The sequence below is a fragment of the Carassius carassius genome, chromosome 20, assembly GCF_963082965.1.
Source record: "Carassius carassius chromosome 20, fCarCar2.1, whole genome shotgun sequence".
Lineage (NCBI taxonomy): Eukaryota > Metazoa > Chordata > Actinopteri > Cypriniformes > Cyprinidae > Carassius > Carassius carassius.
The window spans coordinates 12,643,237-12,655,304 of NC_081774.1; the positions used below are offsets into that span (position 1 = coordinate 12,643,237).

Genomic DNA, 12,068 nt, shown 5'->3' on the forward strand with positions numbered 1-12,068 from the left:
CAAGACCAAAATAATGCATTGCAATGACATTGTGACCAACTCGCCAACAGAACTATAAATGCTTATCTGTACTAATTAAATAATAAAAGAGAATTTGCTCATTAAAAACTGTTCACGAATATAACTTGATGACAATGCGATTTGAGACCAGAAAATTATGGAAAGAGATTTAATTAAGCACTTAGAATGCCAACATTCATATCAAGATTAAACAAGATGACAACGATTAATGGATATTAGTCATTCCAAAACTCAACACCTGCCAAATGACATTCCTTCATTTAAATAAATAATACAAATAAAAAAGTTTGATCTTTGTTAAATACTGCAAGTAACTTACTTTTGTTGCATTAGCTATTATTTAGTCACAAGACTGTTACTTTATCCTAATTTGCACACTCCTACTGAATGGCAGAACGGAAACAGAGGCAAAGGAAAGAATGCAACCAAAACTGGCTCTGTAACATAAATTTCGGACCCATAAAGTGTCTTATCTATCTGTTTTATTTCCAACACATCTTCCCCATGATTGTTTAAGTGACAACAGCCTTGGTGACTAAAAAAAGGAGGTGAAGGAAGACAGAAAAGGAAAGAGAAATATGGGCCAGCCCTCCTTTCAGCCCGGACACTTTCCTCCTTCCTTCTGTCTCTCAAACACTGCTCTCTTGCCTACTTCCTTGGAAACTTTATCACATACCCTTCCACCACCGTTGCCAGAACTTCCCACTGCAATTTGTTATAAAAACTTTTCAGTTGGCCCACACGTGGTCTGGTTTTTAAAAAGCTGCAGCCCCTTTCTCACGTGGTCTGTGGGCTATTGAGTCGTAACAGGCCCCCTGAATGATGGCCGAAAAATAAGGCACTGCAGACAATGCTTGGTCTTGATTAATTCAGTTCTTTCAGGCCCCTGCACCGTCGTCCGGGCAGCTTCGTACAATTGCGGCTTTGATGCGTCGGGTAACGTGCTCGCTCGCTCTTGTTGAGAGACGCAACATTTTCAAATTTCCCTCTCAACGGAGCTCGACATCTATAGAAAGAGAACATGCAGTTGCAAAACCGCACAAACATGACAAGAACACAACTGACCTGATCAGCCGAACAAGCTGCGCCGCTGTTGGATTCCGACATGATTCGATAGTGTCCGGTAGTTGTCTCGTCTTAACTCTCGAGTTCTTCATTCACACCTCTCCATTCGCTTCCACAGAGAGAGGGGGTGGGGGGGGGGGGGTAAAAGAACAGCCTCCTTTCGGCCAAGCTTGATTAATGCCTGAATTATTTTCACCTCATTTCATCTGATGGAGTTCTGCTTCCTCTCCGCCTCTTTCAATCATTCGGCATGGCATGGCACTTTCTCTCTCTCTCTCTCTCTCTCTCTCTCTCTTCCTCCCTCCCTTTCTGTTTCTCTCTCTCACTCCCTCATTCTTACTTCCTCTGCTGTACTGCAAGTTGGGGAAAGTACCCCCTCCTCTTCTGTATCCCCCATTCTGCAAAACAGACAGAGGAGATCCACAGCCTTTGCCTCTACCTCAACAATGAATGGAGTCGTTGTCATTCCAGCACTTTGGCTGCATACTGAGTGCTAGGAGCTGCTAGCTTAGCTGCCTGGAGTCACAGGCACTGCCAAGCTTTTCAGCGGCTGGCCCGCACGATGAAAGACAAAAGTAAGGAGAGGTCCACTTCCATGGGGCGCACTACTCTTGCTGTCTCTGCATTTCTTCCACTTGTTCTCGAGGCAGCTGCACCCAGACCACCAATGCTCCCATTCAGCGACACTTGACTCTCAAATCCTCATCCCTTGACATTGCCAATTCGCCTGTAAGGTCCCGCAAGAGGCCAGAGGAGGGATATACCCTTCCGTTTGTCTGTCTGTCAGGCCGTGGCCTCATAATTCACCCTCTCGCAGATTTCCTCAGCAATAAAAAAAAAAAAGCTTTCAGAGGCAGCTCTAGGCGATGGACCCAAATGAGCATCCTGTTATTGGGTGTTAAAAGTTGACAGACTTCTGGCTCTCTGCCTAATGAGCATGTGAATGAGGTGTATAATGGTGGCGATGCATTTGATTAGCAGACTTCAAGAGGATGGCATGGACATTTCTATCCACTTCACAACATGGAATGGCCCATAAGATAATTGCAAAGATTACAGATGATTTAAGAGTTAAAAGTCAAAAACACCAAAAAAACATATATCCAAATATATATATACACATCCAAAGCCCAGAATTGGTTTCCAGAAAAAAACAAAAAAAAAAACAGTTTTCACCAGTCAAGTCTTCTGCACTGATGAAAACCTGACTGGTCATACTTGCACAATTTTTATTTATTTTTTAATCTGGAGCTTAACGCTGGGTGTGAATGTGGCCAGAAACAATATTTGGAACTTTTGGACACATTGGTCACAAATAAAATGTCTGTATGTCACTGCATTAGAAACAGATATCAAACCAAGTGTCATCTAGAAACAAATGATGCTAAAGCTCTCACCATAAATAACTACTTTTCCCAGCCATTTATATAATAACTGGTGTCAGAGTGGTTTTTAGTGGATAAATGAAGTCAGTTCTCCCCTAACAGTGTATCCATGTGTAGTTCATCACATTATTAAGTATTAACATGTTACAGTAATGTTTGACAACCGGTGGGCAAATTATGTCTAGGTTTTAAATATACCTATTGTTTTATTCTTTAGAAATCTAAGTTATGCTTAAAATGTATGTTTGTGCTATATTCATTTAAAATAAATGCCACCTGGCTAGACATTTTGCAAATGACGGTCATACATTAAGCATGGTATATTACAGCCACTGTACAAAGAATACAGTCCAAAGGCAAGCCTTCCAGCCCAAAATACTTCATCATGCCTATTAAAAAATAAATGAAACACATGAAACTAGTAGTTTAACTACCAAATCCTAATAAGGAAAAAGAAAATCCATAGTTTATTATGCCTGTTAGTTATTGATGATGTTCTCCCAGCTGAGCTTAAACTTCATCTGCTCTTTCTGTTTGACCCTTTGGGCACAGATAGCATCACATAGAGATGAGCATCTCTTTACACTTAACTACGCTAAGTTCTTACACAACATAATTATACTGCAAAAACGTCACTTGCAGTTAACATATATGCTTTAGACTAGAGTGAGGAAGTTCAAACCTGTCTTGTGTAATGGAACGATTATTCTTCCTCCCTTTCACTCCAGTATTTTTAGTACTTCTGTCTCTAAAAAAAAAAAAATCAGGTTTCATGAACACAAATCAACAGCTGATTTGAGAGTGTCCTCTCAATTAAAATTTCCCACATTAGTTCCAACAATTACAAGCAACTGGTTGAGACTTTGTTTATGTATCTGTGACACTTACCCTTCCACACAAACACACACATATACACGCACAAAGCTCCGGGCAGCTCCTTGTGTCTGAGCCACGAGCCCGGCTGTAAGGGAATCTGACACAGGCGGTCATTAGAGACTCCTCAGGGGCCCCAGCCAACCCCTATTAGTCAAGCAGCAGCACGGAGCCTCGCCTCCCATCACAAAAACACTCGCTTCTAATGAGGATATGTACTCTGCTATTTGCTGTGCTGCCCCATATCAATAGCATAATAGTGAGTGATGAGAACAAGAGAGGGGCTGTGGCATTGAAATGGAATAAACACATCAAAACAAAACTCATTAGACAGATCCTAAACAAGTGTGTCAGGGAATAAGATCTCCTAATTAGATACTTAGCACTCATTAAAGAACTTCAATTTCATAATAAAAACAATTCTATCCATACCAACCTAATCATAAGCATTTTCAGTAACATTTTTTGTTGTCATACAAAAAAATACTTATTTTTGTCTTCACTCAAATATCTCCCATTGTTTAAGTAAAAATGTTTATTTAAAAAATCGTATTGTATTTCTTATTCATAGTAAGATTTATATTATAAAATAATGTTTTTTTACCATTGAAACAAACTACATGATATTTAGCAAATGCATTTAATTAAAAACCATTTATTTTATTGCGATTAAAAAATAATAAACATTTACTGTTCAGTAAGAATAATATTTTATATATATATATATATATATATATCAGCAATATTATTTACTAAAACATTGCAAAATCATATATATATATAATCATTACTTTTACTTATAAATTATATAGGCCTAAATTATATCTATTATACATTTTATTTATATTTTTACTTTTGAATCAAACTGCGTGACATTTTGCAAATGCAATTCATTTAAAACTATTTACAGTGCAGCAGCTCTAAAAATCCTTCTGGAAAATCAAGGGGTTGAGTTCCTTTGAGTGCATAATGAAGAAAGAGCAGGAATTTGAACTTAGTAACTGCAATTACTGGGTCACCTCTGCTTAGGACCTCTACTTAGCTCCGTGAGTCAGCAAACCTAGTTCTTAAATATTATGCTACCAGCAGCAAACCATATTTTGCAACTTTATGTGATTTGATTAAAGATATAGACTTTCTATTGAAGAAATATTTCTTGAGGAACATCCTTATTCTTTTTCACTAAACGAATGGGAAAGGAAAACAGGGCTTTCAAAGTCTAAAACAACACAAAGCACCACTAAAATGGCCTACATCACTTGTGTGTTGCATTTCAAGACTCCTGAAGCTATAAGTTCCCTGTCAAGGGAACTTCGAACTGCATCCTCTGAGGGGACACTATGGGGAACACCTCCTCGTGACCCGTGTCTGAAGCATACTTTGAAAAACGCCAACATGTTGGCCGGCGACAGCCTCTGACGTCACTACCAGCGCGACTATAAATACGCGCCCGTAGGACCCGTCACTTATCTTCTTCATCTTCATTGACTGTTTTGTTTGAAGCGTGCATCTGAGAAACGACCAAAACGGTAAGAGCGATCTATTATTGTTATCATGGCATCCACTAGCAAGGCGTTTAAACAGTGTGTGCATCCGTGTCAGCGTTATTTGACACCTGATGACACACACACTCTTTGCGTCTCTTGTTTGGGCGAAGAGCACGCGCGCGATGTCCTCGAGGGGGCAATCTGCGTGCACTGCGAGCGTTTTTCTGTGAAAAAGCTCCGCTCTCGTTTGTCTCTCTTTTCGAAGAAAAAAAGAGGGACAGCCATCTGGATCCCGCGGCTCAGGACACGCCGTTGCCGAGGCACGGAGGAGAATGAGCTCGTGGGGAGCGATGAGCGTTATTTGTCTGACCATAGCCCTCCAGCCCAGGTTAGCCTTCCATTCTTGCCTGACTTACATGCAGAAGTCGAAAAGGAATGGAAGAGGCCGTTTTCCTCTCGCATTCATCCGTTTCAGCATACGAGTTATGCTAATATCGAAGGCATGCACGAAAACGGTTATGAGAGGATGCCCCCTGTAGAAGAGACGCTGGCTAGCTATCTCTCTGTGGGGGAAACGTCCTCTTTTAAATCTCCCTCTTTGCCATCTAAGCCCCTCCAGGATACATCCCGCTTAAATGGCAAATCATACGCGGCTGCAGGTCAGGATGTGGCTTTGTTGCACACGATGTCAGTGCTTCAGGCTTACCAGGCTGACCTGCTGAAGGACCTGGATACAGGCGAGGGCCTTTCAGCTGACCAGGTAGCCGAGCTGCGCCGCATCACAGACCTCTCTCTCTGGGCTACCAAGCAGGCCCCTCTGCCATGGTTAGGTCTATGGCGGCCATGGTGGTAACGGAGAGACATCTGTGGGTGAACCTGGCAGACATCGGGAGGGAAGAAAGGGGGTTTCTTCTCGATGCTCCGGTCTCGCCTTCTGAGCTGTTGAGTACCTCTGTCGAAATGGTGGTCGAAAAGTTCAGGCAGGCAAGGGCACGCTCAGCTGCCTTTAAATCCTTCATTCCACGAAGGTCCAGGTCCGAGCCCGAACAACAAAGGGGTCCTGGCCCATCTCGATCTGTGCTCCTCCCCCGCCTAAGGGCAGCGGCAAGAGGAATCACGGGTCACGGAGAGGTAAGCAGGATCTGAGGGATGTGATTCAGACGAGGCAGCGTCCTCGGAGCGATACCTAGTAGCTCTGGATGCTTTTAACCTCTGTTTTAACTTCTGTTTTTATCCTCCCCTGCCTAATTCCCCTGTAGCCACCAGCTCTCCACCTGATCGAGGTTAGGTGGAAAGTTTCTCACATAACAGTCTATCCTGGACCTATGATGTTTTGGTTGGTTCTATGTTCATAGTAACCACCTTACTGATGGTCTGGACCAGAAGGGGGCGCCCCGTAAGCGGGGCTCCAGTACAGGAGGGTGGGTGAGTATGTAACCCTTTCTTTATCTGCTTATGGGTGTTATGTTGCTGGTGGTTATATGTCTACTAACAAACTCTGTGAGTTTCCTTTACAGTGCTCTGGTATTAGGTGGCCAAGATCACAGGCTTTCGGCAGGCGGCCGCGCCTCCCGAGGAGCCTGACTGAACGTCAGAACTGGCACAGCACTGCGGGGCCGCCCTGAGGGGCCGCCTGGCCGCCTGCCGCATCCGGGGAGGTGGTAGTTACGGAATTCTTCTGTATGTGCTGCCTCAGGTGATGCTCCCCTCACTTGAGGGTTGGAGCTCGCCTCTCCCGTGCGATCCAGCGCCTCTGCGATGCTTAGGAACCTTTCTGTACACACGCTAAGCCTGTGTACTTTCTCAAAACCACATGGTGGTCAGTGTGCACGTGAACACTTTGCGCACTGTCTGAAATCCACGTAAGTGGTAAGTGTGCGCGCAAGACTCTGCGCACTTTCTGAAATCCACATAAGTGGTAAGTGTGCACGCAAGATTTTGCGCACTTTCTGAAATCCTGTACGGTAGGGGTTACGCGCTCCGCTTCGTTCCCTTTCTTAAGATGATTAGCCCTGGGTTCCATGGGCTTCATTCAACCACAGCACTGCGGGCCGCCTGCCGCATCCGGGGAGGTGGTAGTTACGGAATTCTTCTGTATGTACTGCCTCAGGTGATGCTCCCCTCACTTGAGGGTTGGAGCTCGCCTCTCCCGTGCGATCCAGCGCCTCTGCGATGCTTAGGAACCTTTCTGTACACACGCTAAGCCTGTGTACTTTCTCAAAACCACATGGTGGTCAGTGTGCACGTGAACACTTTGCGCACTGTCTGAAATCCACGTAAGTGGTAAGTGTGCACGCAAGACTCTGCGCACTTTCTGAAATCCACATAAGTGGTAAGTGTGCACGCAAGATTTTGCGCACTTTCTGAAATCCTGTACGGTAGGGGTTACGCGCTCCGCTTCGTTCCCTTTCTTAAGATGATTAGCCCTGGGTTCCATGGGCTTCATTCAACCAGTGTGTATTTGTTATACACCTCAAGCATCGCTTCCCTCAACATGAGGGGCTGTGTGGACGTACTGTGGGGCCTCTCTGAAGGCGAGCTCCCACATACTGTGGTTGTCAGGTAGTAGGCCTCACCAGGCCTCCCTGGAGGTTTAGCTCCCACATACTGTGCGTTTCCACTAAAAAGCGAGCTCCCATGGTTTGTGGTTGTCAGGTAGTAGGCCTCACCAGGCCTCCCTGGAGTTGAGTTCCAATAACCTTTAGTTTCCACTCTGAAGGTGAGCTCCCACATACTGTGGTTGTCAGGTAACCTTTCAGTACACACGCTAAGCCTGTGTAATTTCTCAAAACCACATGGTGGTCAGTGTGCACGTGAACACTTTGCGCACTGTCTGAAATCCTGTACGGTACGGTAGGGGTTACGCGCTCCGCTTCGTTCCCTTTTTTAAGATGATTAGCGCTGGGTTCCTTGAGTTTCATTCAACCAGTGTGTATTTGTTATACACCTCGAGCATCGCTTCCCTCAACATGAGGGGCGGTGTGGGCAATTCTCGTGGTAGTTTAGCAGCGCCCCCCTTTTTTCTAAAGAAAAAGGGTCGCCTATGAGCATGCTGCTCGGAGCTCGGAGTCCTCCTCTCATAGGAGACTGAATGCTCGTTTTTTTCATCAGAGCGCTCCAGTACTACATACGGTTTTGAGACGCACTGTGAGAGCAGACATCCTGCTGAGGCAGGGGATGAGGCTCGGGGAATGGCGCCTTCGCACCAAGGTGTTGAAGCAGAGTTAGGAGAGGTTGGCCAGATTTGGGTGGATCGGTTTTGCGGCTCGAGAGAGCATTGCACTATCCCCTCTGGCTTCCTCTGACTCAGCCAGCTCCATTGGGGCTGGACGCCATGGTACAGATGTGTACGAGCTGCTCTATCAGAGTGCCACGAGAGCCCCTCCTTAGAACAGTATTTGTAAATCCATGTTATGGTAAGTGTACACGTGAAGTCTTTGCACACTTTCTGAAATCCACACTGTGGTAAGTTCGCATGCTAGTACTCTGCGTTCTTTCTAAAATCCTATATGGTAAGGGCTTTGCGCGGCTGCTTTGTGCCCTTTCTTGAGTCGGTTAAAGCCCCGTTCATCTTGGGCACCACTCCACCCAGGTATCCTCTGATACCTATCTAGAACAGGGCGCCGCTACTAGAGTACTGTTGGGACAGCTCTTTTGGCAAGTTTTTGCGAAAGCTAGCAGTAGCCCCTGTGTGACAGGCAAGACTTGGTAGAAGAAAGTGCTAGGTTCTTAGCCGTATCCCTTTAAAGGAATCTTTTGTGATTCCAAGCCTTCAGCTCTACCCCGGGCCAGGGCCCTACAGGTAAGTTGGGTGTGTAGCTTAGGCCTTTGGCCATAAGGGATAATTTCATAGACAGCCGTCGAACCGTCCCAGGGGCGACTCCCGGTGAAATGGTAGAGTTGGTACTTAGTGTTTGCCATGATTCTGGTCTGCACTCCCCTCAGCATGGCGGCGTGGGTATACTGTTCCCATAATGTCCCCTCAGAGGACGCAGTTCGAAGTTCCCTTGACAGGGAACGTCTCAGGTTACGAATGTAACCATGGTTCCCTGAGAGGGAACGAGACACTGCGTCCTTTAGCTCCCTGCCATGCTTCGGACACAAGCTTCACGAAGAAGATAAGTGACGGGTCCTACGGGCGCGTATTTATAGTCGCGCTGGTAGTGACGTCAGAGGCTGTCGCCGGCCAACACGTTGGCGTTTTTCAAAGTATGCTTCAGACACGGGTCACGACGAGGTGTTCCCCATAGTGTCCCCTCAGAGGACGCAGTGTCTCGTTCCCTCTCAGGGAACCATGGTTACATTCGTAACCTGAGACGTTTTACATGACCAAAATTTAAGTCATTAATCACTGATATGTAATGGGTCATATGGACTATATGATACTTTTATAATGTTTTTTTTAATTTACTTTCACAATATGGAAAAGAGTGGCCAAGGCATCCTTAAAAAACTAAATGAAGCCTTACTAGACTGAGGAAGAAGGCGATTTCAATTCAGAGACCCACAGGTCATGAGGATTGAGGACCCCATACAAGTGTAAATTCAGTAGCCTCTACAGTGTAACCTGAAAACAGGAAAGTAACACAAGTGGTTTCCAGATTCAACAGGGAGCTTCAGTAAGTGTGGTTTCCAGCAGGAGCCCTCAAGCAGGTGTTTCCCATTCAAGGCACGTTTATTCTATTGACAAGCTGAACAAGAGGGCCTCAGTGAGGGCTAAAATACTACTGCTGACTAAAAACGTCACTTTTTCGAACTTACTGCAGGCTTTGATGAGCCGTCTCCTTCCGGAGCTCACTTTCGCCCCATTTACAATCAAGAGTGGTATGTCCAACACAATAACAACCCTAAGCAAACACACACACAAAACAAAGAACCACGGTTTTAGACAATCAACTCTCATGATTTTAACCCCCTGCACATGACAGCACACAAGATAAAGACTGAATGGCAAAAGATAAAAGAGTGTTAATATCTAAGTGGAAACAATATTCAAGACATCTCATTTAGCTTTCAGAAAGACTTAAGGGACAGTTTACCCAAAAATCTCAATTCCGTCATCATTCACCCACCCTCGTGTGAAACTAAGAAACCCTTCTTCATAGTAATAAATACACAATCAGTTACACAACTTTTGGTTGGCAATGGTCTTTAGCAACTACCTTGCTAAACTTTAGATAAATTCAAAACAGAAATGGAGAACCAAGTTGACGAGATATGTTTGGACATAAAATGTTAAAATGTTAAAAAGCATTATTACAATAAATGTGATATGGTTGTTGTCATAATTTAGCAAAACAAATAGGAACAGTTAACAAAAAAATACACAAAATTATAATATATATATATTTTTTAAAAGTGTAAGATAATTTAAAGGCAAAATATACGAATGATTTGTTTTGGAAAATCACCTGAATGCAATGTGACTTACAAAATGTCTTAAATTGAGAAACACCCCAAAAGTAGAACTCAGATGGCAAAAAGGGAAGCTGCTGACAGTGTCAACCAGTGTTCAAGACATAAAATTGTCTTACATTAATAGAAAGAACAAAAACTCACAAATCTGACACAGGTCTATTCGAAATGTCACTGATCAATTAAAAGCATTCAATTACATGTACAGCAGCATAAGATAATTGGCTACTAATAACATAATAATTTAAATAAGACAAGTGTTTTCTTCAGTAGTTCCCATTAGATCATAATTAATTCAAATTTATGTCTATCATTACAAATCAACTTAATATGCTCTCACTATGTATTACGCTTCAGCTGTGATCACAATGATGCTAAAAGGGGTATCAGGTTCTTTTTGTCGTACGGAAATGCTTATTTTGTACAGCAGGAAGTAACGCATTGAATCTTAATCTGAGCCAATGTTTGGCCATACACTACATAGGAAAGTCAGTGAAAAGTCTGGCACGACTACTGCAGAGGGCAACACAGAGACATATTTATGGACCTTCGCCTGAAACAACTTCCTGCCTCATTCCTTTGGCCTGTTTGTGTGTGAACAGGGCAAAGAGAGAGAATTTGTGACGTCCACCTGGTCCAAAGGCTTTCGGGACACTGAAGAGCAATTTCCAACGCATGGATTAACCTGAAGCTTCCATGATTATCCCCCATTCCCCCCCAGCCGCCATAATTTGGCTGGAAGGGCCCCAGCTGCTAATTCTTTATAAATAGCGTGTAGCTTAGACCTCCTCCGGGGAGAATGGGGCTCAGAGGAATGGCTTGGGCACAAATCAGGCTGGAAAAAGCACACAACATACACATTTCAAAAAACATATGGGACCATAGCTGAGAATGAACTTGAGGTACATGTGACTTTGACTTGCCTCACGTGGATTTGACAATCAGCCAATTAGAAAAGTGACAACGGGATGTCAAGCTTTGGTTGAGAAAAAAAAAAACAAGCAGAAAAGTTCATTATTTATTAGTTAACTAGGGGTGTAGCGGTACACATATTTGTACTGAAAATTTTCATTACTGGTCTTTCGGTTTGGTACGCATGTGTACCGAACAAATACAGAATAAATAAATAACCACTGCACTAGTGGAACTTCTTTGGAAACATCCAGTTTTATATATTGTTACTTTTGATAAGAAACAAAAGTCCTATCTTTCAAATTATGTCCATGTTTTTCAGGAAATTCAAAAAATAATTGGTGTTTTGATGCTCTTTGATGCAGTGTGACAGTTGCTGTATAGGCACGTCATTTCAAGTGAGCATGATCATCATTTCCTCTAAGTTTTAACGCGAAATACGCGAAATAATAACATCTCATGCTGCATGTAATGGCTCAATCAGTGACACTGTGTAAATGAATATATTTCAACAACAGATTTTAATTTAATAATTTAGATATTAATTTAAAAACTGCATTATGTGCAGTTCACATGTTTGCATATATTATATTTAAAAATAAATAGTAATTGAATTTAAGTTTGGGCTCTGTTGTTAAGTGTAACCTTATAGTAATGTAAAAGGGCTTCATTTAGAGCATATGCTGAGGTAGAGTGTTATTTTTGTTAGGAACATATTTATTATAATTGAATTTATTTAAAGAAATAGCAATTTCTTTAGTAATCCACTGTTTCATAAAAAAAATAATAATAATTAAAAAAATTTAAATCCCCCTGCTGTACAGAAAACATACCGAACCTTGATGTCAAAACCAAAGTACATACCAAACCACCATGTTTGTCTACCGTTACACCCCTATAGTTATTAGCT

General features: G+C 43.1%; 1 protein-coding gene across 4 annotated transcripts in view; it reads right to left on the reverse strand.

Annotated features, from left to right (window-relative positions):
* Nucleotides 1–12,068, reverse strand: part of slc6a9 (solute carrier family 6 member 9) — a 51,246-nt gene that overhangs the window by 23,121 nt on the left and 16,057 nt on the right. The window contains exon 1 of one of the 4 annotated variants that reach the window (XM_059501654.1): nt 1,087–1,260. The exons of the other annotated variants lie outside the window; for them this stretch is intronic. Coding sequence (XP_059357637.1) covers nt 1,087–1,128 — 42 coding nt within the window. The 5' untranslated portion in view covers nt 1,129–1,260. Of the gene's footprint in view, nt 1–1,086; nt 1,261–12,068 lie in introns of those variants that run through there. 4 annotated transcript variants of the gene reach the window in all.